At 41.2% G+C, this 27589-nt stretch overlaps 1 protein-coding gene across 1 annotated transcript in view; it reads left to right on the forward strand.

Annotated features, from left to right (window-relative positions):
* LOC138962152 (calcium-transporting ATPase type 2C member 1-like) overlaps window positions 1-25898 on the forward strand; it is a 67593-nt gene extending 41695 nt beyond the window's left edge. The window contains exons 13-24 of the mRNA XM_070333879.1: window positions 1562-1651; window positions 2735-2839; window positions 4362-4521; window positions 6546-6716; window positions 7740-7888; window positions 8530-8696; window positions 9666-9734; window positions 10211-10327; window positions 11704-11851; window positions 12213-12308; window positions 14113-14254; window positions 14810-25898. Of these exons, the coding sequence (XP_070189980.1) occupies window positions 1562-1651; window positions 2735-2839; window positions 4362-4521; window positions 6546-6716; window positions 7740-7888; window positions 8530-8696; window positions 9666-9734; window positions 10211-10327; window positions 11704-11851; window positions 12213-12308; window positions 14113-14254; window positions 14810-14946 (1551 nt within the window). The 3' untranslated portion in view covers window positions 14947-25898. The remainder of the gene's footprint in view (window positions 1-1561; window positions 1652-2734; window positions 2840-4361; window positions 4522-6545; window positions 6717-7739; window positions 7889-8529; window positions 8697-9665; window positions 9735-10210; window positions 10328-11703; window positions 11852-12212; window positions 12309-14112; window positions 14255-14809) is intronic.
* Window positions 25899-27589: the final 1691 nt, after the last annotated feature.

Here is a 27589-nt window from a genome sequence, read left to right on the forward strand (position 1 = left end):
CCTTTTGAGACATGGCTTTTGGAAAATATCTGTTCATGTGTTAGTAAAATATCCGTCTGTTTTAAGACTCCCTACTGTTTATGACCTGTTTTTCTCAATTTTTGTGAGGGTCTTAAAAGGGGAAGGGGGGGGTCCTCTGTACTGTGAAACCTCTAACAGTCACAAGACGTTTGGGCAGGTGAAAAGTTTTGTATTTGTGACGTACATGTGTGTGAACTTACCACTGCTGTCTCTTTGGAGACTTTACAGTTGGTTTGATTTCTTGCGATAGAGGAATTTGTTCAAGTATACATATTTCAACAGCAAAAAAGTGACAGGAATATTGAAACATCAATCTTTGGTGACAGGAAACAGGTTCATGGCACTGATCACCACTTTTCAGTTGCTGAATATTTTAGTTAGATATGTGGGGTTGTTTTTTTGACTCACATGCGAAGCAAAAGTGAGTCTATGTACTCACCCGAGTCGTCCGTCCGTCCATCCGTCCGGACGTCCGTCCGTCCGTCCGTCCGTCCGTCCGTCCGTCCGGAAAACTTTAACGTTGGATATTTCTTGGACACTATTCAGTCTATCAGTACCAAATTTGGCAAGATGGTGTATGATGACAAGGCCCCAAAAAACATACATAGCATCTTGACCTTGCTTCAAGGTCAAGGTCGCAGTGGCCATAAATGTTGTCTAAAAAACAGCTATTTTTCACATTTTCTCTGAAGTTTTTGAGATTGAATACCTCACCTATATATGATATATAGGGCAAAGTAAGCCCCATCTTTTGATACCAGTTTGGTTTACCTTGCTTGAAGGTCAAGGTCACAAGAGCTCTTCAAAGTTGGATTGTATACATATTTTGAAGTGACCTTGACCCTGAACTATGGAAGATAACTGTTTCAAACTTAAAAATTATGTGGGGCACATGTTATGCTTTCATCATGAGACACATTTGGTCACATATGATCAAGGTCAAGGTCACTTTGACCCTTATGAAATGTGACCAAAATAAGGTAGTGAACCCCTAAAAGTGACCATATCTCATGGTAGAAAGAGCCAATAAGCACCATTGTACTTCCTATGACTTGAATTAACAGCTTTGTGTTGCATGACCTTGGATGACCTTGACCTTGGGTCAAGGTCACATGTATTTTGGTAGGAAAAATGTGTAAAGCAGTTCTTAGTGTATGATGTCATTGCTAGGTTTAGTTATTTGACCTTGACCCTGAAGGTCAAGGTCATGTCAAGGTCAAGCATGTGAGTCGTATGGGCTTTGCCCTTCTTGTTCAGAGATGTATTTGAGAGATTTACAGTGGAACCTCCCGATTTAAGACTTCCCCCTTTTTAAGACCTTGATGATTTCTGGCCATAACCAATGTAAATTTACCTACATTTTGAGACTCCCTTCTTTTTAAGACTGATTTTGGAGGTGTTAAAAGTGAGGTTCCACTGTATTCCTGTATTAACGCTACCTTGTCTCACCAGTGTAATATGCTGAACAGATTGGGTGTGAGGTTCGACTGTATTCCTGTATTAACGCTACCTCGTCTCACCAGTGTAATATGCTGAACAGATTGGGTGTGTGTGCAACAACGCACAGATTACGCCAGAGGGACTGCACGGACAACCCACAGAGGGGGCGCTCCTAGCTGCTGGTGCCAAGGTGAGACAATCAGCGTACAGGTATCGCTCACTTAAGGATATACGACACTGATACATGCTCAGCTATAGCGGTGACCTTGCAATTCATTTTCTACTGCTGGTATGTTGAAGTGACCGAGAAGAACGAAACTTCGTTCTTGGGATTCACTTACACTTCCTCGGAAGACATGCAGAAGAAGTAACAGACGTGACGCTCTTTTTCACGTTATGACATCTTTTCGAACATTGCCCTGACGTCAGAGATTTTACTTCAAACGAGAGGGTCAAGAAAAGACGTCTTGTTTTTTTTCGATATTGTATCTTTTTAGGCTGAGCAGGGTACATAAGGCGCCCTGTGCTTCCTCTGCGGCAGATTTTCAAACTGCTCTGGCAACGGTCAAACATTGCTCTAACCCTTACTAAAATATATTTTGATGAAAGGTCTTATCGTGCAAGTTATCAGACAGGCAGACATATCTGACAGTTTTCTATGATAGTACAAACCTAAAAGGTCTCCTCAGTGAATTGCTGTTGGAACTAAAAGATGAGCTAGGAGAGAAAGGTCTAAAAGTTTTAAATTACAAAAATGTCACTGCAAATGCGACCTGATGGTTAACCTTTGGTTTCTGTGGCTACAGGTATGCAGAAACACACAGTCTCAGCTTGATTAAATGTGCTTGATTTTCAAAAGTGTGTGTGTGTGTCGTGTGCGTGCGTGCGTGTGTGTGTGTGTGGGTGTGTCTGTGTGTGTGTATCTGTGTGTGTGTGTCTGTCTGTGTGTGTGTGTGGGTGTGTCTGTGTGTGTGTATCTGTGTGTGTGTGTCTGTCTGTGTGTGTGTGTGTGTCTCTGTGGCTGTGTCTGTGTCTGCATGAAGCACCAAAGTCGTGGGTTAAGGTAGACCAGAAACTGACATTGCGTACAACATTACGAAATATTAGGGGAAAACTGAACAAAGGAAAGGGAGTTTTGTAATGGAGACTACTGACAGGGATTTAAAGAGATGATTTTATAACGTTTCTTCTTTTCACTCACATGATCTCTGGCCACATGAAGCATTCAAGAAAATATTTTTATGTTGAACTTTTATCTGTTTTTCTTTACCAGATGGGATTGCGGAATGTGCGCAGCACCTACACAAGACTGCAGGAATGGCCGTTTAGCTCTGAGACCAAGTTTATGGCTCTCAAGTGTTGTGCCAATCATGGAGTGGTAAACAAATCGTTTATTCTTGTTGTTGGTGGTTTCCGCTTTATTTTTCTTCATTTTGCCACTGGAGACGTGACACACTTTGACCATTTTGACCTGTGCGTGTGTGTGTGTGGTGTGTGTGTGTGTGTGTGTGTTCAAGCACTCCTTAGATTGTTTGTTTCTTTTGAAACTTCTTTCTTCTTCTGAAAATATTTGCTCTTCAAAATTAGCTGATTATAATTTTTCATGGCCTATGTAAATCAGTTTTTACTCCTGTCTTTTTTTTTCACTTCTGCCTTAACACAGGTCTTGATAGTCATTTGTCAACTCAACCACTAGCGTGGTAACTATCTAGGTCAATGTCAAATGTCAGACAGCCAACCCTGCCCTGGCGACCATCACTTAACACTCTCTACCCCACCTATGTTGGCCAAGTTTTTTTTAGCAGAGACCAGCTGTGCTGCAGCAGGTCACTCAGAATTGTAGTAACTGTGTAGTAACTGTGTATCAACAAGCTGAAATGCAGGCGTTAGATCGACGTTACAGGAAGCGACTGAAGCTAACAGTCTGAGCGGATATATCCGTACCTGGTCAGATAGAGCCATATGTATCCGTACCTGGGAGACAATGAGTTAATTAATGACCACCACCTGCTCATTATCACTAGGCCAAAGAAACCCCGACGTGGTTCTTTCCTGTTTAATTCCCCTTTCCATAACAACCACCTGTCCATAACGATTGCTTTGTATGGTCCTTATTGACAGGGTTGACGGTATTTTGTTTAAAAATGATAATAACAAGAAATTCCTCCGAGGTAGGAAAAACACCCCCGTCAAAGGGAAATAACCTTCTCAGTTGGTGGCAGTGACTGAGTGAGAATGGTTATTTCCCTTTGACCATTAAGATGTCCCTCTATAAGTCCTTGTATAATTTTAATCCACCAATAACTCCCTAACCGTGTGTTTGACTGGTCCCAATTTTTGTAAGGATTGTCTCAGGAATGTATAGAACCTGTTCACCAAGTTTGGTGACGATCGGTCCGTTCATTCTTGAGATCTATATGCGAACACAAACAAGCAAACAAACACATCGACCGAATCCTATACACACCAATAACTCCCTAACCGTGTGTTTGACTGGTCCCAATTTTTGTAAGGACCGTCTCAGGAATGTATAGAACCTGTTCACCAAGTTTGGTGACGATCGGTCCGTTCATTCTTGAGATCTATATGCGAACACAAACAAACAAACACATGGACCGAATCCTATACACACCCCTATACCGGGGGTGTAATAATGCATAATATTTATATAGCTCATGTATCCATGGGTTAACCCTGCTCAAAGCGCTGTGCAATCAAAATACAACGACAGCATAACATTACTTGCAGTGCAATCACACACATATCAATGAATAACACATTGCTCTATAAAACATTATCACAAACACACGCACGGACACACACATGCACTGCATAATACAAATTGCACAATATTAGATTATCACAAACTAAATACAAATGACGTGTAGTATTTTCCACAGAACCAGGACGTGGAGTTCTTTGTGAAGGGAGCCCTGGAGAAGGTGTTAGAGCGCTGCACTCACTTCATATCTGCCACCGGCGCGCTGGCCCCCATACAGGATGGTCACCGCAAGGAGTACATCAAACAGGCCGCCCACCTGGGGACCATGGGCCTCAGAGGTGAGACCAGGCTGAGTGTGTGTGTGTGTGTGTGTGTGTGTGTGTGTGTGTGTGTGTGTGTGTGTGTGTGTGTGTGTGGCCCCCATACAGGATGGTCACCGCAAGGAGTACATCGCACAGGCCGCCCACCTGGGGACCGTGGGCCTCGGAGGTGAGACCAGGGCTGAGGGCGGCTGGGATGATGTGCACGACAAAGTTAACAACCGAGTGGGAGCCAACCGCGGTGTTGGATTGGTTGAAATTGAGATTTCTTGTTATTTCAGCGAATCAGGCCCCGCGGTTTGATCTCTCCGGTTTGGGTGGCACCCACTTTCAGTTCGTGCACGCGAAACTGGGTTGGAACAAGCCACGGGGTTGGATTTGTTTAGATCCCAACAAATCTCAATGTTAACCAATTTAACCCCCGCGGCTTCGTACATCCCATTTGGGTGGCACCCAGTGTCTCTTCATGCACCTCGGCCCAGAGGTCAACAGTGCATGTTTTGAAAGATAAATGTGGTTTTTTTCTAGAAGAATCTCTTCTTTATGTGTTCAGAAACAAATGTCGGAAAATCAGCACACACAAAAAGGGTCAATGAAAAATGAAATGCTCCTTATGCTGATTCCTGTAATGTTTATCTTGTGTTAAACCGGCACGGTGGCCTAGTGGTAAGGCGTCTGCCCCATGATCGGGAGGTCGTGGGTTCGAACCCCGGCCGGGTCATACCTAAGACTTTAAAATTGGCAATCTAGTGGCTGCTCCATCTGGCATTATGGGGTTAGTGCTAGGACTGGTTGGTCCGGTGTCAGAATAATGTGACTGGGTGAGACATGAAGCCTGTGCTGCGACTTCTGTCTTGTGTGTGGCGCACGTTATATGTCAAAGCAGCACCGCCCTGATATGGCCCTTCGTGGTCGGCTGGGCGTTAAGCAAACAAATAAAACAAACAAATCTTGTGTTAAGTTCAGATTCTTGTGAATTATTGCAGTCAAAGATGAATATTCTGAATCCAAGTGAAGAAAATGTTGACTTGTATGAATTTCACTCCATGGATTGTTCATCATTGTTGCACACACTTGAACTAAGACCTTAAGAGCTGATTGTTTGGTGATGGTTGCACTCTCTTGTTGAACTAAACTAAACGTGTATAGCTGATTGTTTGGTGATGGTTGCACTCTCTTGTTGAACTAAACTAAACGTGTATAGCTGATTGTTTGGTGATGGTTGCACTCTCTTGTTGAACTAAACTAAACGTGTAGAGCTGATTGTTTGGTGATGGTTGCACTCTCTTGTTGAACTAAACTAAACGTGTAGAGCTGATTGTTTGGTGATGGTTGCACTCTCTGGTTGAACTAAACTAAACGTGTAGAGCTGATTGTTTGGTGATGGTTGCACTCTCTTGTTGAACTAAACTAAACGTGTAGAGCTGATTGTTTGGTGATGGTTGCACTCTCTTGTTGAACTAAACTAAACGTGTAGAGCTGATTGTTTGGTGATGGTTGCACTCTCTTGTTGAACTAAACTAAACGTGTATAGCTGATTGTTTGGTGATGGTTGCACTCTCTTGTTGAACTAAACTAAACGTGTATAGCTGATTGTCTGGTGATGGTGGCACTCTCTTGTTGAACTAAACTAAACGTGTAGAGCTGATTGTTTGGTGATGGTAGCACTCTCTTGTTGAACTAAACTAAACGTGTAGAGCTGATTGTTTGGTGATGGTTGTACTCTCTTGTTGAACTAAACTAAACGTGTATAGCTGATTGTTTGGTGATGGTTGCACTCTCTTGTTGAACTAAACTAAACGTGTAGAGCTGATTGTTTGGTGATGGTTGCACTCTCTTGTTGAACTAAACTAAACGTGTATAGCTGATTGTTTGGTGATGGTTGCACTCTCTTGTTGAACTAAACTAAACGTGTATAGCTGATTGTTTGGTGATGGTAGCACTCTCTTGTTGAACTAAACTAAACGTGTAGAGCTGATTGTGTGGTGATGGTTGCACTCTCTTGTTGAACCAAACTAAACGTGTAGAGCTGATTGTTTCAGTACTGGCCTTGGCCTACGGCAGAGACATGAGCAGTCTGATATTTGCGGGCGTGGTGGGAATTATGGATCCGCCCCGAGAAGGAGTGCGAGAGGCTATCTACACACTCATGGGGTCAGGGGTCAACATCAAAATGGTTACCGGCGACTCTGAACAAACAGCAAAGGCCGTGGGTGAGTTTGTTCAGTGATTTCAGTGAATGGCAGAGAACGGTGATATGAGAAGAAGAACACATTTTTTTAAGTTCATAGTTTGTGTGTGTTGTATTTAAAGTGTTTGTGTGATTGAATTTAGAGAGAAGGCTTGTGATGTTCTTTTTTGTAGAAATGTTGTTACTGAAATCATTCCAGACTTGAAACAAGTAAGAGCTTGGTTTAGAGAGAACTTAACCATACCTTAAAATGTTCTTACCACTTCTAATTTTGCAAACCATTTCATCTTACAAAACTGGGGGATTATGTAGAATTCACTGTTTGTGATCTGATCTTCAAATTAAATTGTGTTTTGATATCGGACAGAGATTGTAACTGAAGGAGACTGGATGTTGACAATAGCTGATTGCTTTCCTGTTTGCTGACGTAGGGGGGGCCTGGTAGCTCAGTTGATAGAGCATTGGACTTGTGATCTGCACGTCAAGGGTTCGAATCCGGGCAGACACAGAGACGGTATCCATGTTCCACCCCCTTGTCGCCACTGTGGCACTTAAAAGACCCGGGTCATTTTGCCATAAGTGGAGGTGGCTGATATCACCTAAACACCCACACACCTGGATAGCAACTCTTTTGCTGTTAGCTTACCACTGGGAAGAAGGAACCCGAAGTAAGGAGAAAGAAAAAAAGTCTGTTTACGGTATCCTGACCGACCCTATTTTTTCGCGTGACCCTAGACTTTTTTTGGCATTTGGGAGTGGGAAAAAAAAGGAAAAAAAAGTTGGGAAAAAATGTTGGGAAAAAAAAGTCTTTGTTTTTTGGCAAAATAACTTAAAGATATGTTTTTTTGTGGGGGAAAAAATCAAAAAAATCCCGACCTACAGACCCTATTTTTTTGGCCTATGTTACCGTAAACAGACTATTTTTTTTTGTTGGCCTAATAAGAAAAATGAAGCCTTTGACTTTCATGTGTGTGTTTTTTTTAACATTTTGTGAAGTTTTCGAAGGTGTGAAGAATTTATTGCAAGATTTGATTGCTATATACAGGTGCCCGACTCGGCCTGTATGCATCGGGAGCCACAGCAATGTCGGGAGATGAGCTGGATGCCTTGGATGTCACTGAGCTTTGCAGAATCATCCCACACATAGGAGTTTTCTACCGTACCACACCCAGGCACAAACTCAAAATTGTCAAAGTAAGTAACACTTCAAAAGGATATGAATAAGGATAACAATACATGAATTCACATATAATTTGCAGTACCTGGCTCGGACTGTCAAATGATAATTGAAATAGGCTATTTCTGTTATGGTGTGAAGAGGACGCAGGGCCTGAGAGATTATATATTTTAATTTCATAAGTTCTGCTAAAGAAGTGGGCTTGTATTCTGTAATTTACTGCACTTTCTCCATGTAATATAATAAAGTTAATTTGATTTGATTCTTCGAGTGAACATGACACCAAGACTTTTCCTCATACATCTCAGGGGATGTTTCAGGTAAGACCAGTTGTAACCAGTTGTGGGGAATTAAAAGGAAACATGTTTAATCTGATACAGTAGTTAAATGTAAGATGTTCCACTCAACCACAATCAGACTTAAATGTTAAAAAGAGTGAATAAAAAACAAACTACTCTTTTTATTTAGTCGATTTTAAAGGAGGTTACTTCCCTTAGTCTCGGTTTGGATCGCAAAATGTACCAAACGTTTTTTGTTTTTTTGAGAAATGAAAAAAAAAGTTTTAGGGTCGGCGAGAAAAAATAGGGTTGGTTGGGTTACCCTAAACCAACATATATTTTTGTTTGGCCTTATCACCAGTGTCTAATTTTTCCCACAGGCTTTGCAGGCCAATGGCATGGTGGTGGGGATGACAGGGGATGGAGTCAACGACGCTGTGGCGCTCAAAAGTGCTGAGATCGGCATCTCCATGGGCTTATCTGGCACCGATGTATCTAAGGAGGCTGCCGACATGATTCTCGTAGATGACGACTTCACTACCATTCTGTGAGTACAGTGGAATCCCGCTTTTAAGAACTTCACAAATTTGAGAAAATCGGGTCTTAAAAAGGAGGTAGTCTTAAAATGGGGGTAATTTTACAGAGGTTATGAACAGAAAGTCTGAGAAAACAAGGTCTTAAAAAGGAGGGAGTCTTAAAATGGGGGTAATTTTACAGAGGTTATGAACAGAAAGTCTGAGAAAACAAGGTCTTAAAAAGGAGGGAGTCTTAAAATGGGGGTAATTTTACAGAGGTTATGAACAGAAAGTCTGAGAAAACAAGGTCTTAAAAAGGAGGGAGTCTTAAAAGGGCGGTTCCACTGTAGATGAGACAGTGACAAAAGGTCATGATTACTGAGATTTAATCATGCAAAAAATATCCACAGGAAAATGATTGTGAAAATTGACTTTAATTTGTAATCTCAGTATCTTCTGCAAACACAGAACATACCACCAAGCTGATAACTAATGCCGATTCAGAAACATTATCTCTTCTTCTTCTTCTTCTGCGTTCGTGGGCTGAAACTCCCACGTACACTACGTGTATTTTTTGCACGAGTGGAATTTTACGTGTATGACCGTTTTTACCCCGCCATTTAGGCAGCCATACGCCGCTTTCGGAGGAAGCATGCTGGGTATGTTCGTGTTTCTATAACCCACCGAACTCTGACATGGATTACAGGATCTTTTTCGTGCGCACTTGGTCTTGTGCTTGCGTGTACACACGGGGGTGTTCGGACACCGAGGAGAGTCTGCACACAAAGTTGACTCTGAGAAATAAATCTCTCGCCGAACGTGGGGACGAACTCACGCTGACAGCGGCCAACTGGATACAAATCCAGCGCGCTACAGACTGAGCTACATCCCCGCCCTGAAATGAATCAACTTTGGTATTCCAATACAAGTAAAAAGCCTTATTGTACTTGTTCCCCTACTATTTATCTCAAGAGTTTAATGATTTGTTTCTTTTGTTTCAGGAGTGCGATAGAGGAAGGAAAAGGAATATTCTATAACATCAGGAATTTTGTCAGATTTCAACTCAGCACGTAAGTCTGTCCTAGATATATCTTGAAATCTGATGATATGAAGTGTGAAGGGAACCTTCAAACTGTTGCTTTCAAAATAGGAATGTATCTGTGAACATATCTTTTATAAAGAAAATGACATTAACGGATATTCAAAAGAGTGATTATTATTTTGTATAGAAAGCGAAAGAAAGTCTGCAGATTTTGAGAATAATCAATGGTGCTGTCAAGGAACAGAAATGTTTGTTGATTCAGTTCATGGGTAGTGGCTCTTCCACACACAGGTGTTTACAGGCACACATTCAAATACACATTTTTACACTCTCAGTCAAGACAACCCAAAAATAGATCTGTTGCAGAGATGAACGTTAGCACATCCTCGCTTACCATAAACACCCCAATCACAGCACACCGTACACATTTTCCTTAACAGCCTCGAAAACATGATCTTGTAGGATAGCAGAGCATAACCATTCCATTGATTTGACATTTTGCAGGAGCATAGCAGCGCTGTCGTTGATAGCCTGTACAACGTTGCTGCGGTTACCCAACCCTCTGAACGCCATGCAGATATTGTGGATCAACATCATCATGGATGGACCTCCTGCTCAGAGGTAACCTTCACCTTCACTTATCCCCAGAAATCTACAGGCATGGGAATTGTCCGCCGAAAGGCAAATTTCCACCGAATTTTTTTTTGTTCCGCCGAATAAGCAAAAGTGTCCGCCGAAAAAATAAATGGGGGAGGCAAAAATGGTTCTAAAAACTGAATTTAATGGCAAACTTGGAGCTTAGATGACACCAAATTGCACCATTTGGGTTCTTTGGAGAAAAAAAATTCCGGGGGGGCATGCCCCCGAACCCCCCTAGCAGGGCTAGGCGCTTCGCGCCGTCGACTTTGCCATTACTTACACATTTTCAGCCTTTTTTACTTTTTTCAATTCCCATGCCTGAATCTAAATTTGGGGTGGATTGGGTTTGGATTGGGGAGGGGGAGGGGGTGTTGGGGTTTGCAGGGGGAGAGAGTGGAAATGGGTATGGGTTTATGTTTTTGTTTCAATGCATATGTTATGAACAAGGTATATGTGGTTGGTGGTACACATTGTGCATGGGGTCAGTCGGTTAGCTCTGACAGTGACACTGTCACTCTTGATAATCTCAGGGAAATTTATTTTTGCTGTCTCAGTATGTGAGTGTTAGCTGCTGATATGAGTGAGTGAAAGAGGAAGTGCTCTACAATAAAAATAACATTTGTCCAGTGGAACCCGCTTTTAAGACTGAGAAATCTGAGAAAATCAGGTCTTAAAAAGGAGGAAGTAAGTGTACAAAGGCTATGAACAGAAAATCTTGGAAAAGAGGGTCTTAAGAGGGAGGTAGTCGTACATTGGGGGATCTCAAAAGGGAGGTTCCACTGTAATATCTGAAATTTCCAAAGCAAATCATTGAGAACTTGAGCAGATTGGGTGGAGGACCCCCTCAAAAATGGCCGAAAAACGTGCCTTTTTTGGCCTCTGAAACGGTTGACCCCTACCGCCTTTGACAAAAGGCTACATAAAGACTAAAGCAGTCAGGTGCATAAAACAAAATGTTCTGAACAGGAATTTGAACGGCCTTTCCAATGGTTGTTAGAAGTGTTTGGTTTGTGCATATTCTGATTTTTTGCAGATTTTAAAATACGGGGCTATGGTTTTTGTCAGGTCGATTTTAGGGGTGACCTTGTTTGACAGGCTGTCACGGAATGCCTATACAAAGTACCATCAATCGGACAAATGATATGTACAGCTGACATGATTACCTTTTCGGGCATATAAAGTTAAAATAAAATAAATTGCGTTTTAATGCTTTTCTTAGCGTGCGAAAATTGTTGCAATAATGTTTTGGCCAACTTTATTAACACACTTGGTATCTGTGTGTTTGACTGTACGTGAGACTGAAACATTGATCTGTGGCACACAAAATTAACACTTTCTTTTTGTTGTATGTGTTGCAGTCTTGGCGTGGAACCAGTGGACCATGACGTGATCAAACAGCCACCTCGGCATGTAGGCGACCCCATCATCACTCGCAAATTGATCGTCAATGTCATTTCCTCCGCCTTCATTATTGTCTGTGGCACCCTGTGGGTGTTTTGGAGAGAGGTGTGTGCTTTTAGCTGGTGGTCAGATAAAAAAGGAAGAAAGAAAATGTAGAAAAGAAAGGAAAAGAAGAAAATGACACAAAAAAGAGAAAAGAGTTAATTGTTGTTTGATTTTCTATTTTGGAAAAAAAATTCGCGTTTATATTGTGTTTTCTGAATGAATTTAGAATGTTTAATTTTTTGACAAAGCAAGACATTCACAAGTACAATGACCAGTTCTATATAGTAAACAGTTAAACAAATAATTATGAGACAAAAGAAATAAATGACAGAAACTTATCTGAAAATGTTTTGGGTGCGATCTGTGGCAAGGAGATGCCATCCGAGTCCAAGTTGACGTGTGATTTGTTTGCCTGTGACAGATGCAGGACGACAAGATAACGCCGCGAGACACCACCATGACCTTCACCTGCTTCGTCTTCTTCGACATGTTCAACGCTCTGGGCAGCAGGTCTCAGGTGGGTGGCAGCTTACCTGTCTGGTTTTGATTTACATGAGTAACCTGGAAGACTTTGTACTGAAATCTTTGCAGAGATTTAAATCTGATAGGCTGTAATGAATAACACAATTTAGGGGAGTTTGACCTAAGAGTTTAGGGTCCTTCATCTGATGTTATAATCACACCATGATCTTTTCTATGCATTGAATTGACTAATCTTGCCTTGAAACAAATACTTTCTTGGAGTTTTTTTTTGTTTTTGTTTGTTGGTAGGCCTTAAGCGTCAGTATATATTAGATTTATTGATGCTTTGGCAGCTAGAGCGCAGGAGCTTCCAACTGTGCTGAACGGCATTTTATGACTGAAAGTCTCTGGTTTCGGGCACCTAAATTTGGGCATTTAACAGGATTAATTCAAAGAGGGGGAGGTATACAGCAGTCCCTGCAATGTACGGACCCCGGCGTGAGCGGCCACCTGACATGTATGGACACATTTGCTCGGCACGGAGTGTTTTCCTTCTATATTTGCCCCCCCTTAAACGGCCACCTGCAAAACGTGGACGCGGACACTCATTTTCGGTCCCAACAGCAGGTCATACCTGCAATGTACGGACAGACCATCGTCAAATTTTCACCACAACAAAATCGATAACAGAGCAGTCCAGCTCTTGGTACAAAGGTCACAGCCGCAAAGGCGTGATGACAGTCATTGACAACTTGAGTGCACGTGTACCCATCAGGAGGGGGGTAGTTTTGGTCAGGAGTGGAGTACATGCGAAGATGCCAACATGAAAATGCACTATGCTCTTTATTCTTGTCTGTTGGACGTAAACAACAGAAGCCACAGTCGATGAAGGTCCTGAGCGAAAGAGAGTGAAAATTCGGCCACAGTTCTCAGCATCGCGTGTCTGTGTGTAACCTCTTTCATTGACAAGATACTCTTGTTTCCCCTCAATCTTGACCAGTGAGTCGGTTGCCTAATCTGTGAACCCTTCAGTTGTCTTGCTTTGTCAAAAGTTAGACACAGTCGCCCTGGTTTTGCTCTGAGTGAACAGTGCAGCTGGCCTCAATTAGCTGACACCTCTCTGGCCACAGCCCCAAACAGTACATGGCTGGGGGAAGGGAGAGAGAGGTGGGGGGGGGGGGGTAGCTGGCTAAACTCAGTGGGGTGTCTGGTGTCACTGTCAGCAGGAAGAGCATTGGAGAGAAATAGAGAGGTGTACTCTTCCACACAATTTCCAAGCATCAGTTGTCACGGCTTAGGGTAGGCAGTGAGGGAGAGGGAGAGTGGTGTTGTGTTCAGTGTATTTCCGACTGAAGAGTGAAAAGTCACTGCCACAAGATCGACATGCAGTCAATAAAGCCAGACAAGAAGAAAATAAATTACATGATTATGACATGCAGCTCTATCTGTTGCTTTTTATTCAAACTTGTTTTCAAGCTTATTTTTGCACAGCCCCTGTGCTGTGTTTGTGTGGCTGCTTTCGTATGTCAGTGCATGGTGAGTGCGTTCGCTGCCGTGAGGATTTTTTTAATCTCTTTTTTTCCAACACCATTCATACAAATCATTTTTTACAGAAAGTTTAAAGAAATATTAGGAGTTTGTTGTTATTGTTTAGTAGCCACTAGAAGTGGTTAACATAGACTCAATCTTGTTGTTTGTGTGTCTGTGTGAGTGTATGGAGGAGGGGGTGGTGTGGTCACCCCTCCCGTGACCGGCCACCTGCAATGTACGGAGAGTTTTGCTATGGCCCAAGGGTGTCCGTTGATGAGAGGGACTGCTGTACTAGCCTTTGTAACCACAGACCATTTCTTGTGTCACAGTCCAAGTCCATTTTCCAAGTGGGTTTTTTCACCAACCGCGTGTTCCTGATTGCGGTGGGGGGATCCCTGATTGGTCAGCTGTTGGTCATCTACTTCGCTCCCCTGCAGGCCATCTTCCAGACGGAGGCGCTCTATGCTTCCGGTCAGTTGACACTTCACTCTCTAATTTCCTTCTACACTGAAACCTTCCCTTTAAGACCCCCAACAATCAGAGAAAATTAGGTTGGAGTTGTAAAATGGAGGTAAAGTTACATTGCTTATGAACAGAAAATCTGAAGAAAAGGGGTAAGTCTTACATTGGAGGGGGGGGAGGATGTAACAAGAGGGGTTCCACTGTATTTTCACTGCTTATGTGATTAAGGGAAATTACTAGAATTAATAGAATGTGATTCACCTCTGTAAAATTAAAAATATGTGGTATGGGTTCTTACTGATAAAAAAAGTACATACTTTAGCACTAGCAGTGACGGGGAAAAAAGAGCATAGCATGATAGAGGGGTGAGATTTGCACTCCCTGATTTATTTCAATTTTTTCTACATCGGCTAGTAGACACCTAGACTTTTTCTTAATGGTTTTAACAAAACTTTATTCAATTTAAAAATTGTGACATCTATACATACAATATCTGGCATTAAGGATTGGTACTGAAGCACATACCTTATATTGACTTTTTCTTGATGTTTCCATGTTTTTCAGATCTGGTTTTCCTGGTGTGTTTGACGTCCACAGTGTTCATCTTCTCTGAGATCAGGAAATGGTTTTCACGAGCTCGACAGCGAGCCAGCACTATGCGTCACGAAAAAGAGTTTGGTGTCGAGGACAGTATAGTATAGTGGTAGCTTCTGTCTTTGGGCTGTCATGTACTTTGTGAAGCTAAAGCTGGGTTTGGGAGCTTGCTTTTGAAGAGTGAATGAGGTGTCGCTGCTAGTTAATGTGTGTATGTGAAGGTTTATGGAGTGTACATATGTGTCAATGTGTGCTGATATATGTGTTGACGAGAGAGAAACTTGGATGAGATAAGAGATGCATATGTGTGTGTTGATGAAGTTACAGGAAAATATGTATGTATATATTGGTAAAGTTTAGTAAGCGAGAGAGAGAGAGAGAGAGGTTAAGAGAGAACACACAAACATGGATATTTAAAAAAATAAATTATAGTATGTAAATGTTTGTTTAGTGACTAGTCTTGTTTTCATGCTCACAAACAAGTTCCATTTTCCACACCTGCTTTGTGTATTGCATATGTTTCATCATGTACAGAATGCATCATGAGTTTTGTTGGTATTGACAAAGTATTTCAGCTGTTACAACATTGAGTAAATACTCTTCATGGACATTTGAATGGTGGGAACATTTGTGATCTTTTTTTGAGACAGAATAGACGATTTTTGAAAATAAATCCGTCTGGTTTGTATGTGTTGTGGAAGAGTGACCTTTTCTTGCAAAACCTCTACCAAACATTGGAGGGGCCAATCACTTGCGAGGGGTGTGTGTGACATCGCATGTGTTTCTGACACTCCCGTCGCTAGTGATTGGCCCCTCCAATGTTTGGCAGAGGTTTTGCAAGAAAAGGTCACTCTCCCGCAACACATACAAACCCGACAGAGTTATTTTAAGCTGATTTTCTGCATGCTTGTGGGAAATAGCCATGAGCCACATACCTCCAGTTTCACAGAGTATTTTCATTGATGAATAAAAATGTGCCTTTTTGGGAGTGTGAAGGTTGATGATAGCTTTACAGGAAAAACAATCATAGTATGCAAACCAGTTTACAAGTAGATTCTGTTCATCACCGATAACTAGCAGGATTTTAGGGAGAACATGGGTTATGTACAGAGGAAAATACCTATTTTGACAAAAACAATCATAGTATGCAAACCAGTTTACAAGTAGATTCTCTTTATCACGGATAACTAGCAGGATTTTAGGGAGAACATAGGTTTTCATGTACAGAGGAAAGTACCTATTTTGACAAAAACAATCATAGTATGCAAACCAGTTTACACATAGATTCTGTTCATCACAGATAACTGGCAGAATTTCAGGAAGGATGTGGGTTATCATGTAATACCCGTTTTCACCAAACTTGCTGTAGTATTCTCAACAGTTTAGAAACCTACACAATGTACAGATTGTATGCAACATGTAGCAGCCCAAATGGGTAGCGCTTGTTTCACTTACAACTGCATGGTGCTCGTTTCACAGAAGCCAGAAAAGCTAGGGAGCTATAGCTGCTTGGCGAGTAGGAGGAAACGTCTACGAAATGATTTTGTGCTCCCCAGGCAAGAATCAAATATGACTGGTTAATATAGAAAGTATTGTCTAATGCATGGGTGTTACTCTTCCGGCTTTTGCCGGATTTCCGGTTTTTGAAAAAATCTGAAGCCGGAAATTCCGGTTTTCCGGTATAAAAAATTTAAAAAAAACTTCGTTTCGCTAAGTTGAAATAACGAGCAGCGGTTCCGATCCGACTTTTGACACCGGTTCGCGTGCTTTCTCGGTTCGCTCCCTTGGATTTGCCGCCATCTTGCTTATTATGATTTGGTTTCGTCGGTGTCCAGAAACTTTCTTTCAAACTTGAGCATTTTGCGGCGGCTGGACCCCTGCCTTTCAGGTTTTTTTATTTTTCCCAGTAACACCCATGCTAATGTGCAGCCGTAACATTCTCTCACATGCAAGTACCTCCAGAAACATGCTTGCCGGTTCTCACAAAAACCTAGCCTTTCTCGCTGTGAGCAGTCCCCAAGAAATGCTGTCACCTAGCTAAGTTGCAAAAACCTAGCCAAGTTGCCATGCATTTACGAGGGACTGAGTCAGTACTTACAGTTAGAATGCTTCTGTGCCTCTCACATGATCCTGCTCGCATTTAGATGTGCAGGGCTAACACGTACTTTCCGGTTCTTGCAGGAAATCCGGTTTTTGAAAACGGTTAGAACCGGAAAATCCGGTTTCTTAAAGTAATACTTTGTTCTTTGTCCCAACAAGATAATAAAAAAAAAGGCTCATGCTTCTGGGGGGCGCCGCCGTGGACCCCGGCCTTTTAGGTTTTTCACTTTTTTTGGGTGTTAGCCCTGGATGTGTCAGGAGGCTGGTTGTCAATACACTTGCTTTTGTCATTAAAGCCATATGTACTCGATGACTATACACGCTAATTGCTTTACCCACAGCTGGAGACATGCTAAATTAAGTTCCCTGCAAGATATTGTGGTCTAGGACCCCTTAAATGTTGAGATATTTGAATTTTTATTTTGATCTAGATCGTCCTATTTATAGATTTGCCAACAGAGGGAACGTTGACGCAAGGGAAATAACTCCGCGTCTTTGTTGACATCCTCACTTTTTCAGAGGCTAGAACAAGCTGTAATGCATGTATATGGTCCGCGCATTGCGTCATATCGTCATTATATGGCCTTATGATGCATTTGACATCGATTGTGGGCAAACTACACTTTGTAAACATGGGAGCGCGTACATATGCCTTTAATTTATTGTAGCGATCACAAAACTTTTGTGGTTGCTGTCTTGCATGTGAAGATGAATTACAGTGGAACCCCCCTTTTGAATTTAAGACCTAAAAAAACCCGAGCAAATCAGGTCTAAGAATGGAGGGGGTAATGGAGGTAAATTTCCAGACATCATGAACAGAATATCTTAAAAAAAAGTAGGATCTTGAAAGGAGGAAGGTGTTAAAATAGGAGGTACGTTTTCATAAAAAAAAATGTGATTAAGGTTACACAAATGAGCAAGGAAGCAAAGGATCATTTTTTTCTGATGCAAATGTTTCTTGCATCATGTTGTTTATCATTCTAATTTACTTTCTACTTGGATCGGCTTTGTGTTCTGCACAAACTGCAATCTTGGTTCTCGTATTATGAGTGAATTAACACTACGTTGCAAGCCCCTGGAGCAATTTTTTGATTAGTGCTTTTGTGAACAAGAAACAATTAATAAGTGGCTCTATCCTCTTTCCTCGTCGCGATATAACCTTCGTGGTTGAAAACGACGTTAAACACCAAATAAAGAAAGAAAGAAAGAGTGAATTAACTTGGTTGTTGGGGGTTTGTTTCTGTTCAAAGACTCATTGTTGCTTACTTTTACTCTAGCTGACCGCGTTGTCCATGGACATTTTTACTTGAATTGTACATTCTGTAGCAATTGCTTGCTTGGGCGGGGACATAGCTCAGTTGGTAGCGCGCTGGATTTGTATTCAGTTGGCCGCTGTCAGCGTGAGTTCAAACCCACGTTCGGCGGAAATTTATTTCTCAGAGTCAACTTTGTGTGCAGACTCTCTTCGGTGTCCGAACACCCCCCGTGTACACTACATTGGGGTGTGCACGTTAAAGATCCCACGATTGACAAAAGGGTCTTTCCTGGCAAAATTGCTTTGGCACAGTTAATAATTGTCTACCTATACCCGTGTGACTTGGAATAATAGGCCGTGAAAGGTAAATATGCGCCGAAATGGCTGCAATCTACTGGCCGTATAAAATTTCATCTCACACGGCATCACTGCAGAGCGCCTAGAACTGTACCCACGGAATATGCGCGATATAAGCGTCCTATTGATTGATTGATTGATTGATTGATTGATTGATTGATATCTCTGTTCTCTTTTCCTTTCCCTTTTTTTGTGTTAGCTCTGAATGTTCTCTCCCCTTTGGCCAAAGGCGTTTGAATTCACAGTTAGACTCTTTTTGTTTGTTAATATATATTCTTTTAGTTTGTTTTTTTGTCAATATTTTGAGAACATGAAAAGTCAGTGTGGTAATTATTTTCACTTCATTTCATTTGAGACTAATTTGAAAGTAATGAAGTAATATTCATCATCACAAATGTAAAATGCTCGGGTTCAACTTGAGTTTGTCAAATCTTTTTTCTTTTGTGATCAAGATAAGTTTGTATGCAAGGGTAACACCTTCTTGTTAATACATGTACAAGGGTGGGATTCTTCCGGTATATGCCGGAAATCCGGATTCGATTATGGCCTTTTTTTTCTCTTTTGTTGTTGTTGTTGTTGTTGTTGTTGTTGTTGTTGTTGGTTCGGTTGAGGTTCAGGATTCATGACATTTTTCAGTCCCACCTATGTGTTAATAAGAAGTTTCACAAGATGAACAGACTGATCAATGTCAAATGAAAATTTTTGTTGTTTTTGCTTTGTTGTTGTTAATCTCTTGTCAATGCTTTGTACACTCATGCAAACTGTGATTGTTACTAGTTCAGGTGGCATTGTATGTAAAAAAAAGTAATTGTTGTACAACGATTTAGTGTTGGTTCAGTGCAGATCTCTCTTTTTCTTTTCTCTTACTTGTGTGTGTTATGCCTGGGGTGGCTGTATTCATCTCCTACAGAAAAAACACAAAAGAATAATTGTTTGTTCATATGATAAAGTGTGAAAGGAATTTTCTTTGTTAAATTAAATATATACAACCAAACAGATGGGTAAACACCTGTAGAACAAATTGCACAGGACGTTAGGCGGTCTGATGGTTTTCTATTTCATTGGATAGTTATTATGCACTGCCAGTGAGTTGGACTTTATTTCTGTGTATATAGATACATGTTTGTTTTTGTTGCTGATGCTAATCGAATTAGCAGTCAACGTTTGACCTATGTAGATGAGCAGGTTGATAATCAAATGGAATCAGTATATATTATGATAGCAGACAGTATATGAGGAAGCACATATTCAGACCATTATTCTTTTTCTTGTTTTTAACTATTTTTTTACCTTTTTTTTTTATAGCACTGTGCTTTGACTTGATCATGAGTATATGCAACTGATATTTATGAGGTGGAAAGTGACAGAGAGGTTGAGGGTTATAATGTGGATGCCAACTAAACTGCCTATATGAAGATGCTATTAAGATTGCTTCTGAGCATTTGGTGAAAAAGTTGCCCCGAAAGCAGTGTATTCTTCTTCTTCTTCTACGTTCGTGGGCTGAAACTCCCACGTACACTACGTGTTTTTTGCACGAGTGGAATTTTACGTGTATGACCGTTTTTACCCAGCCATTTAGGCAGCCATACGCCGCTTTCGGGGAAAGCATGCTGGGTATTTTTGTGTTTCTATAACCCACCGAACTCTGACATGGATTACAGGATCTTTTTCGTGCGCACTTGGTCTTGTGCTTGCGTGTACACACGGGGGTGTTCGGACACCGAGGAGAGTCTGCACACAAAGTTGACTCTGAAAAAAAATCTCTCGCCGAACGTGGGGACGAACTCACGCTGACAGCGGCCAACTGGATACAAATCCAGCGCGCTACCGACTGAGCTATATCCCCGCCCCGAAAGCGGTGTATAGTTGCCTAAATGTTGGGGTAAAAACATCCATACACATGAAAACTGTAGGAGTTTCAGTCCATGAATGAAGAAGAAAAGATAAAAAAGTTCTTAACTGCCTATTCGATTCGTTGATGACACAACCATTTGTCGAGGGTAGCGTAGGCACCCGGTCTGCTCCCCGCCTAAAAAAGGCCAGTGCCGTTCCGTCTTCGAGGGACTGCGTGGGTTTCATTTCGGAGTTTTCCTTCTCCTAGACGAGTTTCCTTCCATGGATGATGAGCCTCCTCTACCCTCGTTTTGAATTCAGAGTGGTCTTCTCTTAGGATAGCTGCCTGCCAGGGTTGACGAGCCTATCCTGCCCGGTTATTTGACCCATAGCTGGACGTTGGTTCGTGGGCACCTGGGCGTTTCCACACACCGGTGGGCCCGCATGCCGCACGTCTAGGGGCCAACCTCCTCCGAGTCCTTGTAGTCTAGCCTGGGGCCTTGCCTTAACTGCCTATGAATATGCTATCAAGATTGCATCTGAGCATTTCGTGAAAAAGTTTTTGTTTCAAAGAGGGAGAGGGAGGAGGGGGGGTATTGCCATCATTAGTGCAACAACAGATGAAGCCTGTGGTCATATAGGTAGGGTGACATCGCCCTTTTTGGGGGCGTTTAACTCATTAAAGGCGCGTCTAAATTTCCCCTGTGTTCCCTGCCAGTGCGCGATTTAGAGCCCTTTTGAAAAAATTATAAAAAATCAACAACACAAGATAACCTTACATACCTTTATATTTTTGCAAAGTTTGGAACTTACTCTTTTAGAAAATATATGAAACATTTGAAAGTACATACCTTTTGTTGTCTTCATATCCAGGCAAAATATCCAATTTGAAGCAAAAAAACAAAACTTTTTTGTTCTTGAATGAAACACCAGTAACTCACTGTTGCAGTACTTTTTCTCACAAAATCATGCTGATATGCACTGTTTCAAATGTCAAGAGTTGTCAAGAGTGTTGCTGGGGAATCAGAAACAAAAATTACTGTTAAATAGACTTGAACTGGTGAGTGTCAAGCATAATCAAGGCGCGTCTAAATTGTCCCTGTGTTCCCTCAAATCGCACGATTTTGACCCATTTAAAAAAAAAAAAATAAAAATCAACAACACAAAATAACCTTACCTACGTTACATTTTTGGCAAAGTTTGAAACTTGCTCTTTTAGAAAATATATGAAACATTTGAAAGAACATACCTTTTGTTGTCTTCACATCCAGTCAAACTACCTCTTTGAAGCAAAAAACAAACAACTTTCTACGTCATGGGTTCATCATACACAATGTCATGATCGACACTTTCATTGTCCGAATCATCACCCAAATTATCGTCCATTGGCACAAACTCGTCACCAGAATCTAAAATATCATCTCCACTATCATCATCACTAAGGTCAAGATCAGAACCGTACTGAATAACAAGTTCTAGCACTCTTTTCAAGTTACTAAGTCTTGTAGCAGAACGGTCCGCCATCTTGGAAAAGTCAAAACACGTGGGTCGCACACCGTCAACAAAATCAAATTAATCCCAACAATTGAAGGGAAGGAACTGTTTACAGTGAATGGTTCCACTGTAGACAGATAGAAGTTTATTGCGGGGGTTGTTTCCCTTGGTCAGCAGGGCTGTTTACACCATTAAAAATTCGTGATATCCGTCGGAACTAAACTACAAATGCGCGGGCAACGCTATACACAGGTGTCGGAATTCCAATTCCGAAGTATATGAAGCTACAGGAACAAAGTATTATGGAAGTACAGTACTATTACCCCCCGTCGCGATATAACCTTCGTGGTTGAAAACAACGTTAAACACCAAATAAATAAAGAAAGTACTATTACCTGGGAGAAAAGGACACCCCTGGGACCAACCCAAACATACCTACATTGCAGGTGTCCCATCATGACAGGTATATTTTAGTCAAGTTAATAGACAAAGGGACAAAGGGACCCTTATTGGGAGGGGCCTCCCATCACAGGCACCATTGTACTTTTGCTAAAAATTGAAACATGGTGAACTGACAAATACCTTGGTTTGATATTGTTGTGTGGTAATACTATGTTTGTGCATGCTAGACGTATTTCTAAGTAGATTGACCAGTAGTGAATAACTGTCATCAACTTATTTGTTTGGAGTTTATTTTTGGTTAAGAACATCAACACTGCTGCTTACTGTGCCTTGTGCTTCTTGTTTGATGTTAAAGTTTATGTTATGTGGCTCAGAATCTGCAATATTTTGTGAGTGCATTCCAATGTTACTGAATCCTTGATATTACTCTTCCTTAAAGCTGTGGTCTATTTATGACTTTCCGGGGCTACGAGGTTGAAAAATTGGGACAAAATCATGTACAGATTTCTGTACAGCAAACACTCCCCAAAACCCCACCTATACGGCGTGTATGACCTTGAGAGCTTCAGTCAACGCTTCCGGTTTGCTCTCTCAGAGCTGAGCATATTTTGTCAAGAAGGATCGAGCAGAAAAAATAAACGACTTGGCAGGGATTCGAACTCAAGGCCTCGGGGCCTCGAAATGTCGGGGCCGATGTCTTAACTGCTAGGCCACTTCACCAGTGTTGTCAAAGATAAAAAAATTGATAATTTTATATAATTCTACGCTTGAATTACCATTCATGTGTTGCAAAAACGTAAAAATTGACATTAAAATTTGCCTTTATTTGCAAACATGTTTTACGGAATCACAGTACATGTTTACACCGTCATGCTACATGACATTCGCGCCATGCAAATAGCTGCGATATCTCTATTTACAACATGCAAGAAAATGACAAGAACAGTAATTGAATCTCTCCAAAGCTCTGTGCAGTTAAAACCAGACATCTAAGAAATAGTTATACATGTATTCACTTCTGAACAATGGGCGGATAGAGATATAAATCATGCTGCTTCAAGAATAACATAACATGAATTCATATCAATGTTTTTCCTTCTTTTTCTCAATTGGCGCAGTAGCCTAGTGGTTAGGACATGAGACACGAAGTCGAGAGGTCGAGAGTTCGAATCTTCACCGGGGCGTTTATTTTTTCCCCTTGATCTCTCTTTTTTTATTTGGTGTTTAACGTCGTTTTCAACCACGAAGGTTATATCGCGACGAGGGAAAGGGGGGAGATGGGATAGGGGAAAGGGGGGAGATGGGATAGAGCCACTTGTTAAGTGTTTCTTGTTCACAAAAGCACTAATCAAAAAATTGCTCCAGGGGCTTGCAACGTAGTACAATATATGACCTTACTGGGAGAATGCAAGTTTCCAGTACAAAGGACTAAACATTTCTTACATACTGCTTGACTAAAATCTTTACAAACATTGACTATATTCTATACAAGAACCACTTAACAAGGGTAATAAGTGAAGAATTTTATGGGTGAGAAAAGGAAAGTAAAAGGACTTTGGGGAGGCAGAAATAGAGAAGAATCAAGAAAAAGATCCTAATTAGGTTCATGGCATCGAGAGTGATGCGACCTTCTCTCAGAAGTTAGTAGAGAAGGCTCCCCCATCCACCACCCGGGGGACGCGCCTCTACGCCAATTATGGGGTGCGAGGTTGATCTCTCTTGAAGATAAAATATGATCAGTCTTGAGAGAGCAAACCGGATGTTATCTCTGCAAAATTATACATGCTTTGAATGTTGACAGACAGGTCTCATGCTAGTGTAAATCACTAATGACTTATCCCTGGCCTTATTTTGACTTATAAATATAGCAGGAAATCAACACATCAAGGATGTATTTAGGTAAAAGGGACAGTGCAGTTAACAATAGATCTGTCATTTTTATGATTCCCGGATTTAAGTGGCAAGCTATTAGTGCCAGCTCTAACACCCCCCCATCCCCACATCCCCCCCCCTCCCTCGAGCCCAGACAGTCTCATCATAGTTTAGCTAAAGGTTGAAATTTAATGTTGTCTGTGGAGTCCAAGACAAAAACTAATTAGAATTTGCAGTTGTTAGAATTTTCAGTTGTTAGAATTTCCAGCTTATCACAAATGTGCAGTTTTTTCATTTTGATAGCTCTTGGTATTTAAATCAAAATGTGCGTTGTTCTGTGATCTGCTTGCCTTTAGCGTACGTTAGAATGTCATCAGTGCTTTATGTGTCCCCCCCAGTTTTGTTCTCCACTGACCTTTTAATCATTGATAAAATTTTTGCAGAAAATGAATGGCATTGGCAAATTTGAGGTTGACCCTTCCTGCGTGTACATGTATTCTGTGCACGGAACCACCATTTTGTTCGTGCAAATACTCTAGTTTGGGGAGTGTACACACATTTCTGGGACGTTGACACAACACACACACACACAAGGAGAAGAAGATGATGAACAGATTTCAGCCCTGAAAGTGGCGAGTATTTTACTCGCCATGGTGAGTAGAAACATGTAACTGGCGAGTAGACATTTTCCATCTACTCACCAAATATTTATAGTTCAGTGCAAACCCCCCTTATAAGACCTCCAAAAATCTGAGAAAATCATGTCTAAAAAAGGAGGGAGTCTTAAAATGGGGTTAGTTATTACAGAGGTCATATGAACAGAAAGTCTGGGAAAACAATTAGGCCTTAAAAAAGGATGGGGCCTTCAATTGGGGGTCTTAAAAGGGGGCTCCACTGTAATTACTTTATTGACTGACTGGGGTGAGAGAATGACTGCTTTCTGAGAGTCATGATTCGTACTTGTACAGAGGTACAGGTTTAGAAAATGACTAGCATGATCACTGGTTCAAACTTGAGCATGGTGTATATTATTTTCTTGTGTTCATCATCTAGCCTTAGGTGTGGTGTGGTGGATCTCCATGCTCCCCCGTCTGAGTGTATAATATATAGTCATTCTGCATTGCTCAGAAGAAGAAGTCGGAAGCAGATTGCAGTGCTTTATTAAAGGCTCCGTCCTTCCCGTGACAACGGTTCAGCTCACTTTCACAGATCTGGCCAGATAGACAATTCAATTCAATACAACTTTATTATCTGAATGTAAGACAAACTGAAATTTTTCTTCAAGGAGATAATAACATCCCTCCATTTGCACACATACCAAAAACCAACATCTTGACTGTGACCTGCCCAGAGAGGTTTTTGTGTGTGATGAATTAATCTCATAAAAAGCAACTAATGCCTGCCAAAAAATTAATTCATAAAAAAATCCCTGCTCTGAGCATAAAAAAATCCCTGCTCTGAGCATAAAAAAATCCCTGCTCTGAGCATAAAAAAATCCCTGCTCTGAGCATGTTGATTTTTGGTATGTGTCCAAGTGGAGGGCTGTTAACCCGTCTAAAAGCCTGGCCAGATCTCAGATGGTGAGTCAAATTGTTCGCACGGAAAAGACTGTGCCAGGGAATACATTGGGTTTTGTAGCTATTTCCTTAACGCAAAGCAATGTTCTCAGACTGACAAATCTGTTGTGTGTGGATATAAATGTACAAGTAACTTATTTACAAATAAACATGAGTTGCTTGATGATGATTCTTTTCAAATTTCCTTTTTTTGTTACGTTGAGAGAGAAAGAGAGAGAGAGAGAGAGAGCTGAACAACATTTTTATTTTACAAGGAAGAAGATTTAAGGCTGGGCCTTTTCTTACAAACTGTCCTTGGGAGGAATACACACAGTACACACACACACCAGTGAGAGAGACTGATAGACAGACAGACAGACAGACAGAGAGATAGACAGACAGACAGACAGAGATATATAGACAGACAGACATAGATAGACAGACAGAGATAGACAGACAGAGAGAGATAGACAGACAGAGAGAGAGAGATAGACAGACAGAGAGAGATAGACAGACAGAGATAGACAGACAGAGATAGACAGACAGACAGAGATAGACAGACAGACAGACAGATAGCAACATACAAGCCACTTACAATTCAATAATATAAATTGTTTATTTGTGTAGACACACACCATCCAATAGCTTTAATTCAATTGCCATTCAGGATATAGACTTCAAATACCGTAAAGTACCTTGTAAGCGCCCACCCCCCCTGTGCACCAATTCTGACCCAAAGTAGGGGGTGGGCGCTTACTAGGTACTACACCCTATGCACGAGCAGTTTTCAGTAAGAAATGTGATATTTGATCACTTCGTAATCATATCTTCTTTCTTTTTTCATCTTCCATTGTTTTTCTTGTTTGTATTGTCATTAGAAGAGCTTGGGGAGACAAATGTCGTCGCATCCTTTTCTTGTCTGCAGAGGTGCCGCTGTCGGCATCACTGTGTCTCTGATTCCTTTGAACAAGGGGTACGTCTTCTGGATATGGGCAGCAGTCTATTTTACTTGGCCAAAGACTGTTTTCGGCAGAAAGAGAGAGACTGAGAGAGAGAGAGGGAGAGAGAGAGAGAGAGAGAGAGAGAGAGAGAGAGAGAGAGAGAGAGAGAGAGAGAGAGAGAGAGAGAGAGAAAGAAAGAAATCAGAGAGAGAGAGATCAGAGAGAGAGAGATCAGAGAGAGAGAGAGCTTCTTCTTTTCCTCTCCGGCCTGGTGACGTAACAGGGTATCGCGATTCTCTCGCCATTCTCGTATCCTTTTTATATTTAGTCAAGTTTTGACTAAATATTTTAACATCGAGGGGGAATCGAAACGAGGGTCGTGGTGTATGTGTGTGTGTGTGTGTGTATGTGTGTGTGTATGTGTGTGTGTGCGTGCGTGTAGAGCGATTCAGACCAAACTACTGGACCGATCTTTATGAAATTTGACATGAGAGTTCCTGGGATTGATATCCCCATACGTTTTTTTCATTTTTTTGATAAATGTCTTTGATGACGTCATATCCGGCTTTTCGTGAAAGTTGAGGCGGCACTGTCACGCCCTCATTTTTCAACCAAATTGGTTGAAATTTTAGTCAAGTAATCTTCGACGAAGCCCGGGGTTCGGTATTGCATTTCAGCTTGGTGGCTTAAAAATTAATTAATGACTTTGGTCATTAAAAATCTGAAAATTGTAAAAAAAAATAAAAATTTATAAAACGATCCAAATTTACGTTTATCTTATTCTCCATCATTTGCTGATTCCAAAAACATATAAATATGTTATATTCGGATTAAAAACAAGCTCTGAAAATTAAATATATAAAAATTATTATCAAAATTTTTTTTTTCGAAATCAATTTAAAAACACTTTCATCTTATTCCTTTTCGGTTCCTGATTCCA

Source organism: Littorina saxatilis, linkage group LG1 (genome assembly GCF_037325665.1).
Source record: "Littorina saxatilis isolate snail1 linkage group LG1, US_GU_Lsax_2.0, whole genome shotgun sequence".
Taxonomy (NCBI): Eukaryota; Metazoa; Mollusca; class Gastropoda; order Littorinimorpha; family Littorinidae; genus Littorina; species Littorina saxatilis.